Source organism: Carcharhinus amblyrhynchos, chromosome 23 (assembly GCF_965287045.1).
Source record: "Carcharhinus amblyrhynchos chromosome 23, sCarAmb.v2.hapA, whole genome shotgun sequence".
Lineage (NCBI taxonomy): Eukaryota > Metazoa > Chordata > Chondrichthyes > Carcharhiniformes > Carcharhinidae > Carcharhinus > Carcharhinus amblyrhynchos.
The window spans coordinates 42634877-42652401 of NC_137346.1; the positions used below are offsets into that span (position 1 = coordinate 42634877).

At 46.2% G+C, this 17525-nt stretch overlaps 1 protein-coding gene across 1 annotated transcript in view; it reads left to right on the plus strand.

Moving 5' to 3' along the window:
- Window positions 1-17525, plus strand: part of mybbp1a (MYB binding protein (P160) 1a) — a 77167-nt gene that overhangs the window by 1381 nt on the left and 58261 nt on the right. The window contains exons 2-7 of the mRNA XM_080210951.1: window positions 1642-1737; window positions 4612-4695; window positions 7020-7094; window positions 8661-8768; window positions 13538-13728; window positions 14258-14425. Of these exons, the coding sequence (XP_080067077.1) occupies window positions 1642-1737; window positions 4612-4695; window positions 7020-7094; window positions 8661-8768; window positions 13538-13728; window positions 14258-14425 (722 nt within the window). The remainder of the gene's footprint in view (window positions 1-1641; window positions 1738-4611; window positions 4696-7019; window positions 7095-8660; window positions 8769-13537; window positions 13729-14257; window positions 14426-17525) is intronic.

Consider the following 17525-nt stretch of genomic DNA (forward strand, 5'->3'; position numbering starts at 1 on the left):
GGTGGGGGGACGCGGTGGCACGGGACACGGTGGGGGGCCGCGGTGGCACGGGACACGGTGGGGGGCCGCGGTGGCACGGGACACGGTGGGGGGACGCGGTGGCACGGGACACGGTGGGGGGCCGCGGTGGCACGGGACACGGTGGGGGGCCGCGGTGGCACGGGACACGGTGGGGGGCCGCGGTGGCACGGGACACGGTGGGGGGCCGCGGTGGCACGGGACACGGTGGGGGGCCGCGGAGGCACGGGACACGGTGGGGGGCCGCGGAGACACGGTGTGGGGGAATGGGCCAAGATGGAGGGGGAACGCGGTGTGGGGGAATGGGCCAAGATGGGGGGGGAACGCGGTGTGGGGGAATGGGCCAAGATGAGGGGGACACGGTGAGGGGGTGGCGGCATGAGGAGGCGGGTTGGGACGAGGGGGCGGGGGGACACGGTGCGGTGGGAGAGGAGGGGCAGGGGGGACACGGTGCGGTGGGAGAGGAGGGGCAGGGGGCAGGGGGGACACGGTGCGGTGGGAGGGGTGAGGGGGCAGGGGGGACACGGTGCGGTGGGAGAGGTGAGGGGGCAGGGGGGACACGGTGCGGTGGGAGGGGTGAGGGGGCAGGGGGGACACGGTGCGGTGGGAGGGGTGAGGGGGCGGGGGGGACACGGTGCGGTGGGAGGGGTGAGGGGGAGGGGGGACACGGTGCGGTGTGAGGGGGGATGGGGGACACGGTGCGGTGGGAGGGGTGAGGGGGGATGGGGGACACGGTGCGGTGGGAGGGGGGATGGGGGACACGGTGCGGTGGGAGGGGTGAGGGGGCATGGGGGACACGGTGCGGTGGGAGGGGTGAGGGGGCATGGGGGACACGGTGCGGTGGGAGGGGGGAGGGGGGACACGGTGCGGTGGGAGGGGTGAGGGGGCAGAGTGGGGCAGGGGAAGAGAGGGAAGGGATGAGAGGGGGCAGGGGAGGAGAGGGAAGGGGGTTGTGGAGGGGAGGAGAGAGATGAGGAGGGGAGAGAGGTGATGAGGGAAGAGAGGAGGGGAGGGTGTTACGGCATTTGGAGTGGTAGGTGGCGGACAGAGAGGGCTGTGTGTAGGGCGGGGAGAGAAAGACAGCCGTTTTTGGGCTGGTGTTGGGGATGTAGAGTGATGAGTTTTGGGAATGGAGAGGGCTGAACGGGAGCATGTGAGACATCTGAGGGCAAACTAGGTTGAAAGGCAGTGTTGCAGAAGTTGGTGCATAGGGTGAGGAGCTAAGGCTATGTGGGACGAGCAGTGGGGGCTGGAGTTCTTGAGTGGCAGTCTGTTTCCTGGTGAGCATATAGAGGTGTTAGTTCGGAAGTGGTTCTAGCACTCCAGGACCACTGTGATTTTTCCCCTGTTGCACTTGAAATACAAGATGCCTGAAATCCCCTCTTCCCAATCCACCCACCTGATGCCACCACCCAGCGTCCGTCCGCTGGCCGACCCCCTCACCCAGTATCCCTACCTAACCAATTAATTGTCTGTCTGACTGTCATCCTCTGGGTTATATGTTCCCTTGCACTACTGCTGAACCCCTCCTGCCACTTATGATTGTTGCTGAATGCATGGGAAGGTACATCAGGTTCTCACGTCACAACAGTAATATCTAGTAACCGTTGACTTTGTTTCCAGGATGATGAGCTGCAATATACAATCAAGCGACTGACTGATGGTCTAGCAGCAACCCGTGAATCAGCTCGTCCAGGCTTCAGCTTGGCCTTGGCACAGGTCAGTAACTGCATTTATTTGAAATTTAACTAGCAAAACAGCATAATCGGAAGTTTCCAACCAGCAGGCAGAAGATACCATTGGTTGCTTCGTTGAATTCTGGACCTGGAGTTTCAAAGTCCGAATAGTTGTGTCCTTAGCTCCTTACTATACTCCTTATGCACCTATGACTGTATGGCCAAATTCCCTTCCAATGTGATTTTCAAGCTTGCTAATGACACCAGTGTAATGGCTCGGATCTCAAACAATGTGAGACACGGTACGGGAAGGAGATAAGAGAATCTGGTGAGCTGGTACAATGACAATAATGTCTCCCTCAATGTCAGCAAAACGAAGGAGATAGTCACCAACTTCAGGAAGCATAGTGGACGGCATGCCCCTGTCTACGTCAATGGGGACAAAGCACCAAGTTCCCCATGAGGTTCCTCTTTGACTTAGTTGTCTTTTAAACCCATTTCCCTCCAAAATCTTTCCATCCCCAAACACATCAATCCAGGAAAACAGATGTTACCGGGCATTAGTGGTTCATTCACAGCGCACAACTTTAGAGTGTTCCCTTTGACTTGCCCCTTTTATACTGGTTGAGATGCCCAGCCTCCATCAGTCACTCAGAGGTTTGTTGACTGTGAAATATTTATTCAATCTCATTGGTCCCCTGCCACATTTAGCCAAAGCTTTAGTTAGTGTTTTTGTCGTTGCTATAGGCCGAAAGGACATAATTGTTGGGGTTAAAACCTCACCTTGACCCCTTCGTTTTTGCTTCATCTTTAACCCTTTTTCTCAATTTTATACCCCGCTGACAGTATAAATATTTTCCACTTTCTATGCTTTTCACTTTCAACAAAGGATCATCTGGACTCAACGTCAGCTCTTCTCTCCTTACAGATGCTGCCAGACAGCTGAGGTTTTTCAGCATTTTCTCTTTTAGTGATTGTTAGGGTTATCATCCTGGTCATCCATAAATGTGATGGCGATTTTTGTCTTTGTCCTTTTGCTAAAGGCAGTGATTTACACTGGGTTAGGTTGTGTGGGTTTGACAGTTTGCAGCCTGGGTCCCCGGGCAGCAGTCTGCAGCCTGGGTCCCCGGGCAGCAGTCTGCAGAGCAGCTTTTTATGTTTCATATTGGGCAACAAACTAATTTATTATAGCAGTGCAGAAGGAGGTCATTTGGAGTCAGCAGCGACTCTGAAAGCATTCCAGTCAGCACACTTATCATGACTAATCCATGTTACCTACACATCTTGGGACACTAAGGAGCAATTTAACATGGCCAATCAACCTAACCTGCACATCTTTAGACTGTGGGAAGAAACTGGAGCACCCGGAGAAAACACATGGGAAAATGTGACTCCACACAGTCACTCAATGGTGGAATCAAACCTGGATCCCTGGCACTTTGAGACAGCACTGCTACCCATTCTGCTACCATTCCTGACTATTGTGGGTCACCGTGGCCTCTGGTCTCTGAATCCAAGTGTATGTGTTTTATATTGCTAACTACTTTCTTCTGCTGGTATTTGATCCTGAAAGTAATAATCCCTTTGCTGGTTTAAAGTCCATTGGGACCCTGAATCTTCTGATACCAGTGTTGCATTTGGCTATTATTCTGCTATGCGCTTTGATGGTGAGCTGCACCAGGCTATTAACTGAGCCTGTTCCTCACTTGGTGCCCAGAGCCGTCCTGTTCCCACCTGGATAGATGCCAGTCTTTTTGATTCACTCCACGTGATGTCAAGAAATGACTGAAAGCACTGGATGCTAGACCCTGACAACATCTTGGCAGTAGTCTTGAAGACCTGTGCTCCAGAAAAAAACCATGTCCTTTGCTGAAGTTGTTCCAGTACAGCTACAAAAATAGCTATCCCCATAACCCCACACATCTACCATGACTAATCCACCTAACTGAGACACCTCGGGACACTAATTTTAGCACAGTCAATCCATCGAACCTGGACTTCTTCATTAAGAACCTCTTCTGCTTTTCAAATGTTCCATGACTCCATGCCTGCCTCAGGTTATCACCCATGCCTTTGTTTCTTCTGGGCTTAATTATTCCACTGCTCTCCAGTTTGGCTTCCCACCTTCCATTGGCTTGAACTTATTCAAAGCTCAGCTGCCCCTATCCTGACTGGAATCAAATCCTGATCAACCATCACCCCTGTGCTTACATTGACTCCCAATCTGGATAGGCCTCAAATTTAAATTCTCGCCTTTATTTTCAGTTCCCTCCACCACCTAACCCCCTCCCTGTCTCTGCCATCTCTTTTAAACCTGCATCCCTTTGAGTCCTCCTTTCTTCTTAATTCTGGCCCCTTGCAGATCTCCAATTTTAATCACTCTGGCATTAGTGGCTGTGTTTTCCACTACCTAGCTTCTGAGCTCGTAACCTGTCGACCTCTTCACCTCTCTTCCTTTTTAAGTGCTCCTTAATACCTGCCTCTTTGAACAAACCTTTGTTCACCTGTCCTCACATTGCCTCCTTCTTGGTTTAGATATTTTGCTAAGACTGCTGTGAAATGCTTGTGGACAGTTTCACGCAGAAAAAGCCTTGTATAAATACTCCTTGAGGGTCATTGAATAACGACCAGAGTTAAAAATGTTGGTCTAAGATCATTCACGGGACTTGTCCGGAGATCTGGATGACGTAAAAGGCCAGGTTGGCATTTGAATTGCCATTTTTCTGGTTGGAGTGGCAGATTTAGTCAGTGGATGCACTTGGAGTCGCAATGGAATGTGATTCGGTGCCGTATATCGGAATGAGTTTTCAGAATCAGTGATCTAAATGCCAGTTGCTTTCCATGTGTGTTCTTCTGCTTTGAATCATCATGCAGATCTCCACCAGTTGAGACGTTTCGCTCATTTCTTTTCTGACAGCTCCTGCAGCACAATGAGGACATCCCTCTACAGACAATCATGGACCAGTTGGCAATGAAGTTTGATGTGACCCAAACAAAGAAGGTGAGTGGTTAATATTGGACTCCTGATGTTACTTGGCCTGAGAGGTAGCGACAACAGGTAAGACCAGCTGAGGGAAGAGCAAGGAGTGACTTCAAATGTGTGCGTTGTTTAGTGAGTCTGTTAGCATTTAGTGTAAAATAATGGTAAGGATTTTGGGACTAGCTGGAGGGATTAGTTTTAAAAGTATTATGATTCAAGGATGGGAACTGGCCACGATTTGCTTGATCTAAGAACAATTAACAGCTTAAGTGTTGGAATATATAGGATATATGGCCCACGCAGCCCCTACTGGTGTTTATGTTCAACTTGAGTTTCCTTCCATCTTCCTTCATTTTAATCTACCCGTTAGTTGAGGTTAAACTATCTACATCCCTCAAACACTTTCCAGCTTTGCCTTAAAGGCATCTGTCCTATTCACTCCACTGCTCCTTGTGGTTGTGGTTTCCACATTCTCACTACACTTGGTAGAAAAGTTTCTTCAGAATTCCCCATGGAAGTTTCTTTGGAGTTCCCCATGGACAGGAACACGCCATAGCACGTTGTACCTTCAATGTAATGAAATGACCCAAAATTCTTCTCAGAAGCATTATAAAACAAATGATGACATCAAACCACATAAGGAGAGATGAAGCTTGGTCAAAGAGGTAGGTTTTAAGGAGCGTCTTAAAAGAAGAACTGAGGTGGAGAGATGTAGCGAGGGAATTCCACGGCTTGGGGCCTAGACAACTGAAAGCAAAGCAACCAGCTCTGATGAAGAGTCATCCAGACTCGAAATGTTATTCTCTCTCCACAGATGTTGTCAGACCTGCTGAGATTTTCTAGCACTTTGGTGTTTTGGCACGGCCATCAATGGTGGAACAGTTGTAACTGGGAATGCACAAGAAACCAGAATTAGGAGTACAGATATCTCCAAGAATATAGGAGACTGCAGAGATGGGAAGAGGGCAAGGCTGGGAACTGATTTGAAAATGGGTGTGAATTTTACAGTCAAGTGCAGAAGGAGGCCGTTTGGCTCATCGAATCTGCACCGACTATTCAGCTGAGCTTCTTATCTATGCCTAATGGCTGTAACCCCACATATTGACCTCACGAACACCCTCTAACCTATACATCTTGGGACACTAAGGAACAATTTTGCATGGCCAGTTCACCTAAGCTGCATATCTTTGGCATGTGGGGGGAAACTCACACAGACATGTGAAGACCATGGAAACCCCATACAGGCAGTCACCCAAGACCAGAATTGAACCTGGGTTCCTGGTGCTGTGAGGCAGCAGTGCTAATGAGTCAGTGAACACAGGGTGATGATGTAAAGGACTTGTGAGTTAAGACAGGAAGGTGAGTTTTGGATGGCATCAAATTTAGAAAGTAGAATGTAATAACAGCCAGGCATGTATTTAAATATTCAAAGGACAAAATTAGATGATGTTATGCAGGTGGCAATAAGCAATTTTATTAATGGCATGAATATTAGGTCAGATGTGACACCACGGTTGCAACTAGACTGGCTAAATCTCAGCGGTTGCCAGGAAGAGGAATGGAGTCAGTAGCTGGGGATCTGAGTTTGTAGCAGAAACCAAAAGCCCCGGTATCGTTCTTCCTGGCATTAATTACAAGGAGGAGATTTGCCTCATTCTAATTGGGCTTTGGAGTATATTGGAAGTGCTTTGATACGATGAAGTTGGATGTTGAGTTGTATTCAATTCTCTGCCCTTGTGTTGAGCAGTTCTCCCAGTGGAGTGATTAGTGATGACACGTTGCCTATCTGCCCTTCTGGCTGGTGAATCACGAGCAGGATCTTGGAATGACAAACTAATCCCAAAATATTTGGTGGTATTGCAGTCGATTGGAATTGTTTTGTACTTATGCCCAGGAGATGATATAAAGAACTGTACGAGTTTATTTTGATTGGGTTTTTTTGAAAATTTCCTAAAACACGTCACAAACTTGAGATAAATCAGAGACTTGGTAGCCTATTGTTATACCATTGTAACCTCTAGTCTGGAATGCTTGGGACCAAAGTGTTTCTACTTCAATGACTAGTATAATAGCCGATGGTGTTTTCATTAAGTTCTTGAGGCATTCCAGACAAATTAAGTTGGACTCCAGACGTGATAAAATGCTGATTTGTGTCCACACGCCAACCATGTGACAGGTACTGGAGGAAGTCTGAAACTTCTGAGCAGAAACATTGTGTAGCAGGCTTCCTTGAATGTTACCCACCCTTGAGTAGCACAAGTCAGGCACAGGAAGAGTGAGGAAATGTGTCTTAGAAAACCTGGATGGTGCAACATTTGGATAACTCAATGTATTTGTCTTTGCAGCAATTAATCCGGAATGCTGCATTTGGAAACCTATTTGGTGTCTTGGCACTTTCACAGTCAGGACGACTGGTAAAGGTAAGTTTCTATATTCCTCTGAAAAATGGATGAATAACATGTGCATGCATGAATTAGAAATCCATTTAACACTGCATTTCTTGTGCCAATCCTGGATATTAAAATTAAAATGGAAGTGGTGCATGTTTAAGAAAGCAGCAACATATTCTGGGCCCTACTATTTTAGTCATTTTGCTGTGGGAGTGAGGGAATTTTATGTCGGTGCTCTCAGAAGTTATGCAGTGAAATTCTGGAAAACTCTCCTTTTGCTACGTGAAGTATTGGCCCAGTAATATTCTAGTGTAATCTCAGGCCTTGTATGTCATGTAAACGGTTACTAATCAAAGCAACAAGATATTATTATATAATTATAGAATCAGTCATCTCAGTGGGGTTGGCAGATAGCTGATTACTCAGTCAAAAGGGTTTAAAATCATTGGTTCCCAATGGTATGGTTTCAAAGTCTGTAATTTCTCAAATTCTGTAAACATTTTTGTTGATGTTGTTAATCCTTTGACTGGATTTTGATTTGGATCAAGTTAACATGCTTTATTCTGTACAGCGTAGGATAGTTGTCTTGGATCACAACTCCATTTGAAGTATTTGGTCTCAATAATGTAGCATTAAAAATCATAACTAGTCCTGGAACCCCTAAATGCCTTCACCTCCTTAATTCTCCTTTCACAAAACACACAACTGTGATGAAAGGTCACTGCTCACAACCTCTTATCCAGATTTTCATTCTACATCCCTTGAAGCCTTTTGGAGCTTTCTTCCATATTAAAGTTATTGCAAGTTGTTATTGAGTACTTGTGGAGTTCTCTATCCAGTTACATGAAGGGCTCGCATGGCGTAAGTGAACAAGTCTACCATGACAGAAGGCATTGGTTTTAGATGGAAGCCAAAAGGAGAGCGAAGAAGCGATAAGAATAGAAATAGTATGGAATCATTCTGCCCACTGTCACTTCGCCATTCTAAATTACCACAGCCGGGCCATCAATTATTTGCCCAGCCGCTTTCTGTCACTCCACCATTCAGGGCTATTTCTCTCTCAAAATCACCAAGCACCTTTTTTTAAGCTAGTTACTACTGCACACAGTTTGCCTGTCTACCCTCCCTTTTGCTAGCTGCCCCTTGGGTCAGGTTTTTGTCATGTGTTTCCTGATGATCAATACTCCCTCCCATCCTTACTTTCACTATGTGACCTCTCTTGCACACTTGTATGTATGCAGTGACACCAGTTGTGGCCTGTCTGAATTTAAAATTTCCATCTTGTAAAATTACACTTAGCACATCTGATGTACAAGTTTCAAGTATCATTTCAAACATTATACAAGTTGATGTATCACAATGCAGTCTCCTGTTTATTCAGTGTATTTACAAGCGCTCATCGTAATGGATGACTTACTCCACTGTTTCCATTTATTAGACATATGCCCGCGAAATTCTTATTTTCAGGTGGCCGTTTTTAAAGAAACAGATATGTGATAAATGGCTGGGGCTTCTTGGATTTTGGGATTCTAATGATATGTTGGACATTTGAATTTAATTCAAAAAAATTGAAATGTTTCAAAATTTTGTTACTAGGAGCCAGCTGTACTACTACAGTCAATTCAACTGCTGCAGAAAATCAGTCAGTTTAAGCAATATCTCTCCAATCTGCCAAAGAATACGATTGCGGACATCCTGTCTGAGGTGAGGTTTCAGGTGATATCAGTTAAATGTGTTTCTTTAAAGCCACGGAGTAACTCAAATTTGTAAATGAACGGCTTTCGAAGACGTCACCTGACGGAGAGGTAAACCTCGAAAGCCTGAGAGTTTACTATCAAATAAATTGGTTGGACTTAAACCTGGTGTTGTCAGACTTCTTACTGTGTTTACCCCAGTCCAACGCCGGCATCTCCACATCATTTTGAAAAGCTGCTCAGAGAATCAGACTGGAATTGTGATGGATAGGTCACCTCTTGACTGGTTTGTTTAAATTTTATGTGGAGGGAGTGAGCTTAGTGGAAAAGGGACCGTCCAAAGACACTGCCTTTACCAACATCAAGATGTTCCCCATGAGATTCTCAACAAAAAAGCTAACAAATTTAGAAGTGACCACATGACGTGGGCTGGTAATTGGTCAAGAGATGAAGTTTATTTATTAGTCACGGTAGGCTTACATTCACACTACCGAAGTTACTATGAAAATTTCCTAATCGCCACACTCCAGTGCCTGTTTGGGTACACCGAGAAAAAATTTAGCAGGGCCAATACACCTGAGCTGCACCTCTTTGGACTGTGGAAGGAATCCGGAGTACCGGAGGAAATCCACGCAGACGCAGAGAATGTGCAAACTGCATGCACTGACCCAAGCCGGGAATCAAACCTGGGTCCCTGGCACTGTGAAGCAGCAATGCTAACGACTGTGCCATTGTGTAGACATGGAGCAGATGGTTCGGCTAGTGGGGCATTCTAGGACAAGAGGTCATAGTCTTAGGATAAGACGTAGCAAATTTAAAACAGAGTTGAGGAGAAACTATTTCTCCCAAAGAGTTGTGAATCTAGAATTTGCCACCCAAAGTGCGGTGGATGCTGGGACAGTGAGTAAATTTGAGGCGGTAGACAGAAGTTTAATTGGTAATGGATTGGAGGGTTATGGGGAGAAGGCAAGAAAGTGAGGATGAGGAGCATATTAGCCATGATCAAATGGCAAAGCAGGCTCAAGGGGCCAAATTCTGCTCCTATATCTTAAGAACTTATAAATTTGTTGGGATTTATATTTTTTTGATTGTATATGGGGAGCAGATTAGGATAATAGGAACATTCTCTAGTGAGGTGAGACCACTGGTGTTCCCAGTGCAATGTACTATGACTTCTGCTTTTCCCCATTGATGTCAGCAATGTGGACAGAGAAATAGGGAGTGTATGCCCAAGTTCACTGACAGCACCAAGAGGCTCAGTAGGTTAGAAGGGATTCGACAGATGGAGTGGGCAAAAATACTGTTGTCTGTCTGGAATCCAAGTAAAACAATCAAAACACGCTCTTCATGTTGGAGAGTTTTGAATGTCTTGGTACAAAAGTCACTTAAAACTAATGGGCAGATATAATAGGTATCAAAAATGGCTCATGAAATGTGGGTGTTTAACTCAAGGGGGTGGGGGGGGGGCTGCAATATAAAATTGCTGAAGTAATGCTTCAGTTGTACAGATCCCATCTGTTTTTGGTCTTGGGCACTGCTTGGAGGAGTATAGCAGCATTGTGGCACAGTGGTTAGCACTGCTGCCTCACAGTTCCAGAAACCCAGGTTCAGTTCTGGCCTTGGAGTGTGGAGTCTACATGTTCTTCCCGTGCATGTGTGGGTTTCCTCTGGGTGCTCCGGTTTCCTCCCACAGTCCAAAGATGTGCGGGTTAGGTTGATTGGCCGTGTTAAATTGACCCTAGTGTCAGAGGGATTAGCAGGGTGAATGTGTGGGATTATAGGAATAGGGCCTGGATGGGATTGTTGTTGGTGCGGACTTGGTGGGCTGAACGACCTCCTTTTGCACTGTGGGGATTCTGTGATATGAGTCATGGTGTAGATTCACCAAAATTATGGGGCCTGTATAATTAAACTGAGTGGACAGATTACATCAACTTGACTTCTGTTCCTTGGAATTTAAATAGTTGTCGTTCTCTAATCTGAGTATTTTAAATAATGAATGGGTACGAGAGGTTCCTTGAGGATATGGAGCAAACCACATAATTGTGACTACAGCTGACTTAGCAATGGGATACGGAATAATTTGATGGCAAAACAAATTATGTGAATTACTATATATGGCTAGACACCAACATTAATCTTTGTTATTAACTGTCCTTACAGATGTGTTAGTTCAGCTCTATTACGCTGTCTAGTTCAGTAACTCTTCTAAACCGCTTTAGAAACTAGAAGCAGGAGTAGGCCATTCCGCCGTTCGAGCCTGCTCTGCTATTCATTTGGCTGATCGTTGAATGCAATATCCTGATCTCTCCCCTCCACCCCCTCAATATCCCTTTAGCCCCAAGAGCTATATTTAATTTTTTCTGCTTTGTTTGGTGCATTAAATAAAAGTGGAATTTCTAACAGCAAGACATCCTCTAGGCAGGCTGTGTTAGTTCAACTCTTGTTACACTGTCTGGTTTGGCAATTTCTTTTAGGCAGGCTGCATGTTTTGAGGTTGTAGCTCATTTTGTTTTTTTTTAAATTACTTGTGTATAGGAACATGCCCGATGTTCTAAATCGATCCCATGTTATAGCTGAGGCCAACAAACGGGAAATGGTCAGGTTTTGTGCGTGATCTGTCTGGAGATAACTGATCTCTGCCACAGCATTAGGAGTATGTACATACAAATTAGGAGCAGGAATAAAGTATTTGTCTCTTCGGGTCTGCTCCACCATTCTGTAAGATCATGTCTAATCTGATGATAACCATGCTTCCACTTTCTGCCTACTGCCGATAACCTTACACCCCCATTCCTCTTGGTTAGGAAGTGTGAAAAGTAGCCAAAATTCTGGTTGCCATCTAGTAAACCATTTTGGGACAGTTTTAAATGGGGATCTGTTGAGGACTGATCCCTGTTTGATTGTAATGCTCTTTATGTTTAAATGGTTATTCTCATAGAGTCATGGAACACCTGCAGGGCAGGGGGAGGCCATTTGGCCTATGGAGCCTGCACCAATAACGAGCCTACACTGATAACAATCCTACCCAGGCCCTATTCCTGTAACCTCATGTACTTACCCGACTAACCTGCCCCCCCCCACCCCCCGACACTAAGGAGCAAATCATAGAAACCCTCCAGTGCAGAAAGAGGCCATCTAGCCCATCGAATCTGCACCGACCACAATCCCACCCAGACCCTACCCCCGCACATTTACCCACTAATCTACGCATCTCAGGACACGAAGGGCCAATTTTAGCATGGCCAATCAACCTAACCCGCACATCTTTGGACTGTGGGAGGAAACCGGAGCACCTGGAGGAAACCCACGCAGACAGTAAGAAAATGCAAACCCCACGCAGACAGTGACCCAAGCCGGGAATCGAACCTGGGTCCCTGGAGCTGTGAGGCAGCGGTGCTAACCACTGTGCTGCCCACAATTGGGTGTGGCTAATTAACCTAACCCCACATCTTTGCACTGTGGGAGCACCTGGAGGAGACCAACACAGACATGGGGAGAATGTGCAAACTCCACACAGTCACCCAAGCCGGGAATCGACCCCGGGTCCCTGGCTCTGTGAGGCAGCAGTGCTAACCACTATGTGTATTGCACAAATAATGACCAGAGGCACTGGAGAGTGCAAAAACATTTACTAGAATGACACCAGAACTATCAAAAATGCTGAACCAGCTAGTGTCAGTCTTCTAGTAGTTAAAAGGCAGAGAGGTAGCCTAATGGAGCTCATTAAAATTATGATGGCGTTTGATGAGATTTTAGGACAGTCTTAATAATCGAACAAGGAGCCGGAGTAGGCCCTTCAAGCCTTCTCCGCCATTCAACAAAGGTGATCTGACTGTGACCTCCTGCCAAGCCACGATAATCTTTCACCCAATCGGTTATCAAGAATTTATCCAGTTCTGTCTTGAAAACATTCAAAGATTCTGCTTCCGCTACCTTGTGAGGAACAGAGTTCCAAAGACACTCCGCCCTGGGAGGAAACACCTCTCCTCATCTCTCTTACATGGACACCCCTTATTTTAAGGCAGTTATATGCGGATTAGGTTGGCCGTGCTAAATTGCCCCTTGGTGACAGGGGCATTAACAGGATAAATACTTGGGATTGGGGGATAGGACCTGCGTGGGATTGTTGTTGGTGCAGGCTCGATGGGATGAATGGCCTCCCTCTGAACTAAAGGGATTCTATGATCCACCATGTCGAGGTCCCTCAGGATCTTGTGTGTTTAACCAAGTTGCCTCTTACTCTTCTAATATCCGGTGGGATGCGAGCCTAGTCTGTCCACTCTTTCCTCAGCAGACAATTTGCCCATTCCTGTTAGTTAAGTAAACCTTCTCTAAACCGCTAATACATTTACATCCTTAAATAAGGAGAACAATACCCCACAGAACCCCAGATGTGGGCTCACCAGCGTCTCGCCAAACATCAGTGTAATAGATTAAATCCAACAAGGAATGCAGGAGAAACCTGAATGTTTGTAATTTGGAACTTTCTGCTGCATGAGGCAATTGCAATGAGCAGTCTGGAGCTTGATGAGTATGGGGGAGAAAGGTCATACTGATTAGGGTGGGAAGGGGTTTGTAGATTCTAATGTAGATCAGGTAGGTGGAAAGGCCTGTTCTTGCACTGTAAATTACACACCACTTGGTTGATGCTGGAGAACAGATAGCATCTGTGCAGAGAGTAATTGACGTCTTGAGAGACCGTGTTACATTGGCAAAAATAGTGACTGAATAATTGTGCACGATAGTATGCTGAATTCATTCCATATGTTGCCGCAGACTCCAGAGACTGTCTTTGAGGAGATTCTGTTCGAGGCCTTAAAGGCAGATTTGTCCTCTGCCTTCAGCGACCCAGAGCACTTCCATTTGCTCCTAGTCGCACTGCAACGCTTCCCAAATGTTCTGAAGCCCCAAATGCTGAAGACTCTGCTTGGATCCACTACCCTCATGTCATCAGAAAACATTCCCAAGTAAGTCCTTTGTAAATCTTAATGGATAATACTGAACGAGCAGGAAGGTGAAGATTGAAAAAGGCAGGAGCCAATGTAAGGCAAATCAAATATGATTAATAGCCACACTACAGATTGAAGCCATTTGGCTTGTCATATTCATGCTGGCTCGCTGTGAACACCTAATCTAGCTACACTATCTTTTTCCTGTCGCCCCGCAAATGTCTGTCTTCACTCTTTTTCACCAACAGCAACAGTTTCTCCATCTGCTCTGTCCCTTCATTATTTTGAACGCCTCTTGCCAAATTTTCTCTCAATTGCTTCTCCAAGAAGAGCAACCCTCCTTCTCCAATCTACCAACATAATTGAACTCCTTCAGCCCTGGGAGTATTTTTGTGAATCTTTTCTGCTGTCTCTCTAATGCCTCCAGGGACTTGATGGTCATGCTGAAGTGTGATGCCTGGAAATGGACACACTTTTCTGGCTGAGGCTGGCTGTGTTGCATATTTTGAGTAATTTTTCTTTCCCCCCACCCTTCCTTTTGATTCAGGCTAAATGGGTTGCTAAAATCTGTTGTCAAGACTATGAAGGAAGTTCAGGCAATACAACCGCTCCTCTCACAGCTGATAGACGTCGTCTTGAAGGAAGGCACATTTGAGATATTCTGGAAGGAGCTGGTGGAGAATGGTTTGCTTAAACAGGAAACAGGACCCAGCAGGTATGTAATGGTGGCCGTTGTGCCATCAAGATACAATTGAGAGCAAGGGACATCACTGCAGGATGTTTGAGCTTCAAATTAGATAATTCCAGATGATTTAGTTCAGCAGCAACCTCTGCCAGGGCACTAGACATGTTAATTTGGACCCTGAACATTTAATAATGAGAAATTTGCTCTGTGCTGTTCATGAACCTGGACCACCCTGTAAATGCAATGTACTGGGAGAGCTGAGTCATTAGTTAGGCTGAATATGGTTTCTGCAGCTCCAATTTATTATAAAATCAATCTTGGCACGAGTGCAGCTTTGGAACTGGATGCATACCTGGGAGTTTGGTAATTGGGCAGAAGGAAGTATTCCTTTTTTGCTTTTTCTAAGCTTTTCACCTATAGGAATTGGGTTTTATTTTGTAAGTAACAAAGCTAGCTCCGCTAAGTGGTTATGGTCTATCCCAGTCGTAAGGTTAAACTGGTGGTCAAGTTAAAATATATTAAAAAGGCAAATAATTAAATAAGATCATTAAGTACTAAGAACAAAGAACAACACAGCACAGGAAACAGGCCTTTCGGCCCAACGAGCCTGCGCCGCCATCTCAAAAGCACTTTCCTACCCCTACCTTGACCCGTGTGTATGCATTTGGTACCCCCATTGGAAACCAGATTCAGGGGAGAATAGTTTAGGGACAATTCGTTACACCAATCAGCCTGAGAGCACATCTTTGGGGTGTGGGAGGAAACCAGAGCACCCGGAGGAAACCCACGCAGCCACAGGGAGAATGCGCAAACTCCCACAGACACTGGCCCAAATCCATGTATCTGCACAGCAAACAGTGATAGTCACTGAGCTGTTGTGGTGCCCATCTGCTGGTCCAGTTTTAAGCACACACAACGATGCGAAGTATTAGGCCACTCTCGAAACATCCGAGAGCAGCCCACGCACGACCCACCGTGTGCCTGCCCCTCGTTAGACCACAAGGTGGACCGACATACCTGCGGATTAAAAGAGACAAAGCATCAACATGCAGCATTACATTTCCAGTATCGTCCCGAGGCTCTGACCCTTTTTAAAACCGTCTCCTAAAACCCTCTATCCCTGTTTCACTCATGTGGCTATCTAAGTAAACCTTAAATAAGTCCAGCGTGCCTGCCTCCACCACCTTGCTTCGTAGTGCATTCCATACCCCCACGACCCTCTGTGTGAAAAACCTTCCTCGAGTATCCAAATTGTACTCCTCCCCTCTCACCCTTAGCTCGTGACCCCTCGTGATATTTGTCTCCAATCTCGGAAAAAGCCTGCCGCTGTTGACTCTATCTATGCCCTTCATTATTTTATACACCTCTATCAGATCCCCCCTTAATCTCCGTCTTTCTAAGGAAAAGAGCCCCAGTTTACTCAATCTTTCCTCATAACCCAGTCCTTCCATACCAGGCAGCATCCTGGTAAACCTCCTCTGCACTCTCGCCAGAGTCTCCACGTCCTTCCGGTAGTAAGGTGACCAGAACTGGACGCAGTACTCCAAATGCGGTCTAACCAACGTTCTGTACAACTGTAGCATTAGACACCAGCTCTTATACTCTATACCCCTTCCTATAAAGGCTAGCATTCCAAAAGCTTTCTTCGCAACCTTCTCCACCTGGGTTGCCACCTTCAGAGACTTGTGCACTTGCACTCCCAGGTCCCTCTGCATTTCTATACTCTTAATTGGTCTACCTTTTATCATGTAACTCCTCCCTGCATTATTCCTTCCAAAATGCATCACCTCGCATTTGTCAGGATTAAATTCCATCTGCCATCTATCTGCCCAATATACCAGCCGATCTATATCCTGCTGTGTCGCCTGACAATCCTCCTCGCTATCCGCCAATCCTGCCATCTTGGTGTCATCTGCAAACTTGCTGATCACACCACGTACGTCCTCTTCCAAGTCATTTATATATATTACGAAGAGAAGAGGTCCCAGTACTGAGCCCTGCGGCACACCACTGGTGACAGACCTCCAGCTAGAAAAGGACCCTCCCACTACTACTCTCTGTCTCCTGTTGCCTAGCCAGTTTTCAATCCATCTAGATACCTGTCCCTGTATCCCGTGTGCCTTAACCTTTTCTACCATCCTATCGTGAGGGACTTTGTCAAATGCCTTACTGAAATCCATATAGATGACGTCAACGGCTCGTCCGTCGTCAACCGTTTTTGTCGCCTCCTCAAAAAATTCCACCAGATTCGTGAGACAAGACCTTCCCTGAACAAAGCCATGCTGCGTATCCCTAATCAGATCGCAACGCTCCAAATGCTTATACATCCTATCCCTAACAATTTTTTCCAACAACTTTCCTACCACCGATGTCAAACTCGCTGGCCTATAATTACCAGGGTTATCTCTACTGCCCTTTTTAAACAGCTGTACCACATTAGCTATCCTCCAGTCCTCTGGGACCTCACCTGTGTCCAAAGAAGAGACAAAGATTTGCGTTAGAGGCCCAGCATGAGGTCACTCGTGGGAGTGGTGAACAGGGCCCCCAACTGTAACCATATGGTAGGGCAGGGAATAAATGAAGAAATAATGGAAGTTTGTCAGAAAGGTATGGTGATAATTATGGGGGATTTTAATCTACGTACAGACTGAAACACTAAGCGAGATGAGAAATTCATAGGATGTTTTCGGGATAGTTTCTCAGAACTGCACATTCTGGTTCCAGCCAGACAGCAGGCTATACTCATCCTGTAATGAGATAAGATTAATAGTGAAAGTGCCCCTTAGTAATAGTGATCGTAATATGATTGCCGTCTGTGTGGGTTTCCTCCGAGTACTCCGGTTTCCTCCCACAGTCCAAAGATGTGTGGGTTAGGTTGATTGGCCGTGCTAAGAAATTGCCCCTTAGTGTCCAGGGATGCGTAGGTTGGAGGGATTAGTGGGTATAATATGTAAGGATTTGGGTTAGGGCCTGAGTGGGATTGTGTTTGGTGCAGACTCGATGGGCCGAAGAGCCTCTTCCTGCACTGTAGGGTTCTATGATCTATGATTGGATTTTACATTCTGTTTGAGAGAGAGAAATGAGGGCAATTGAAGGCATGGAAACAGAGATAGCTAAAGTTAACTGACAA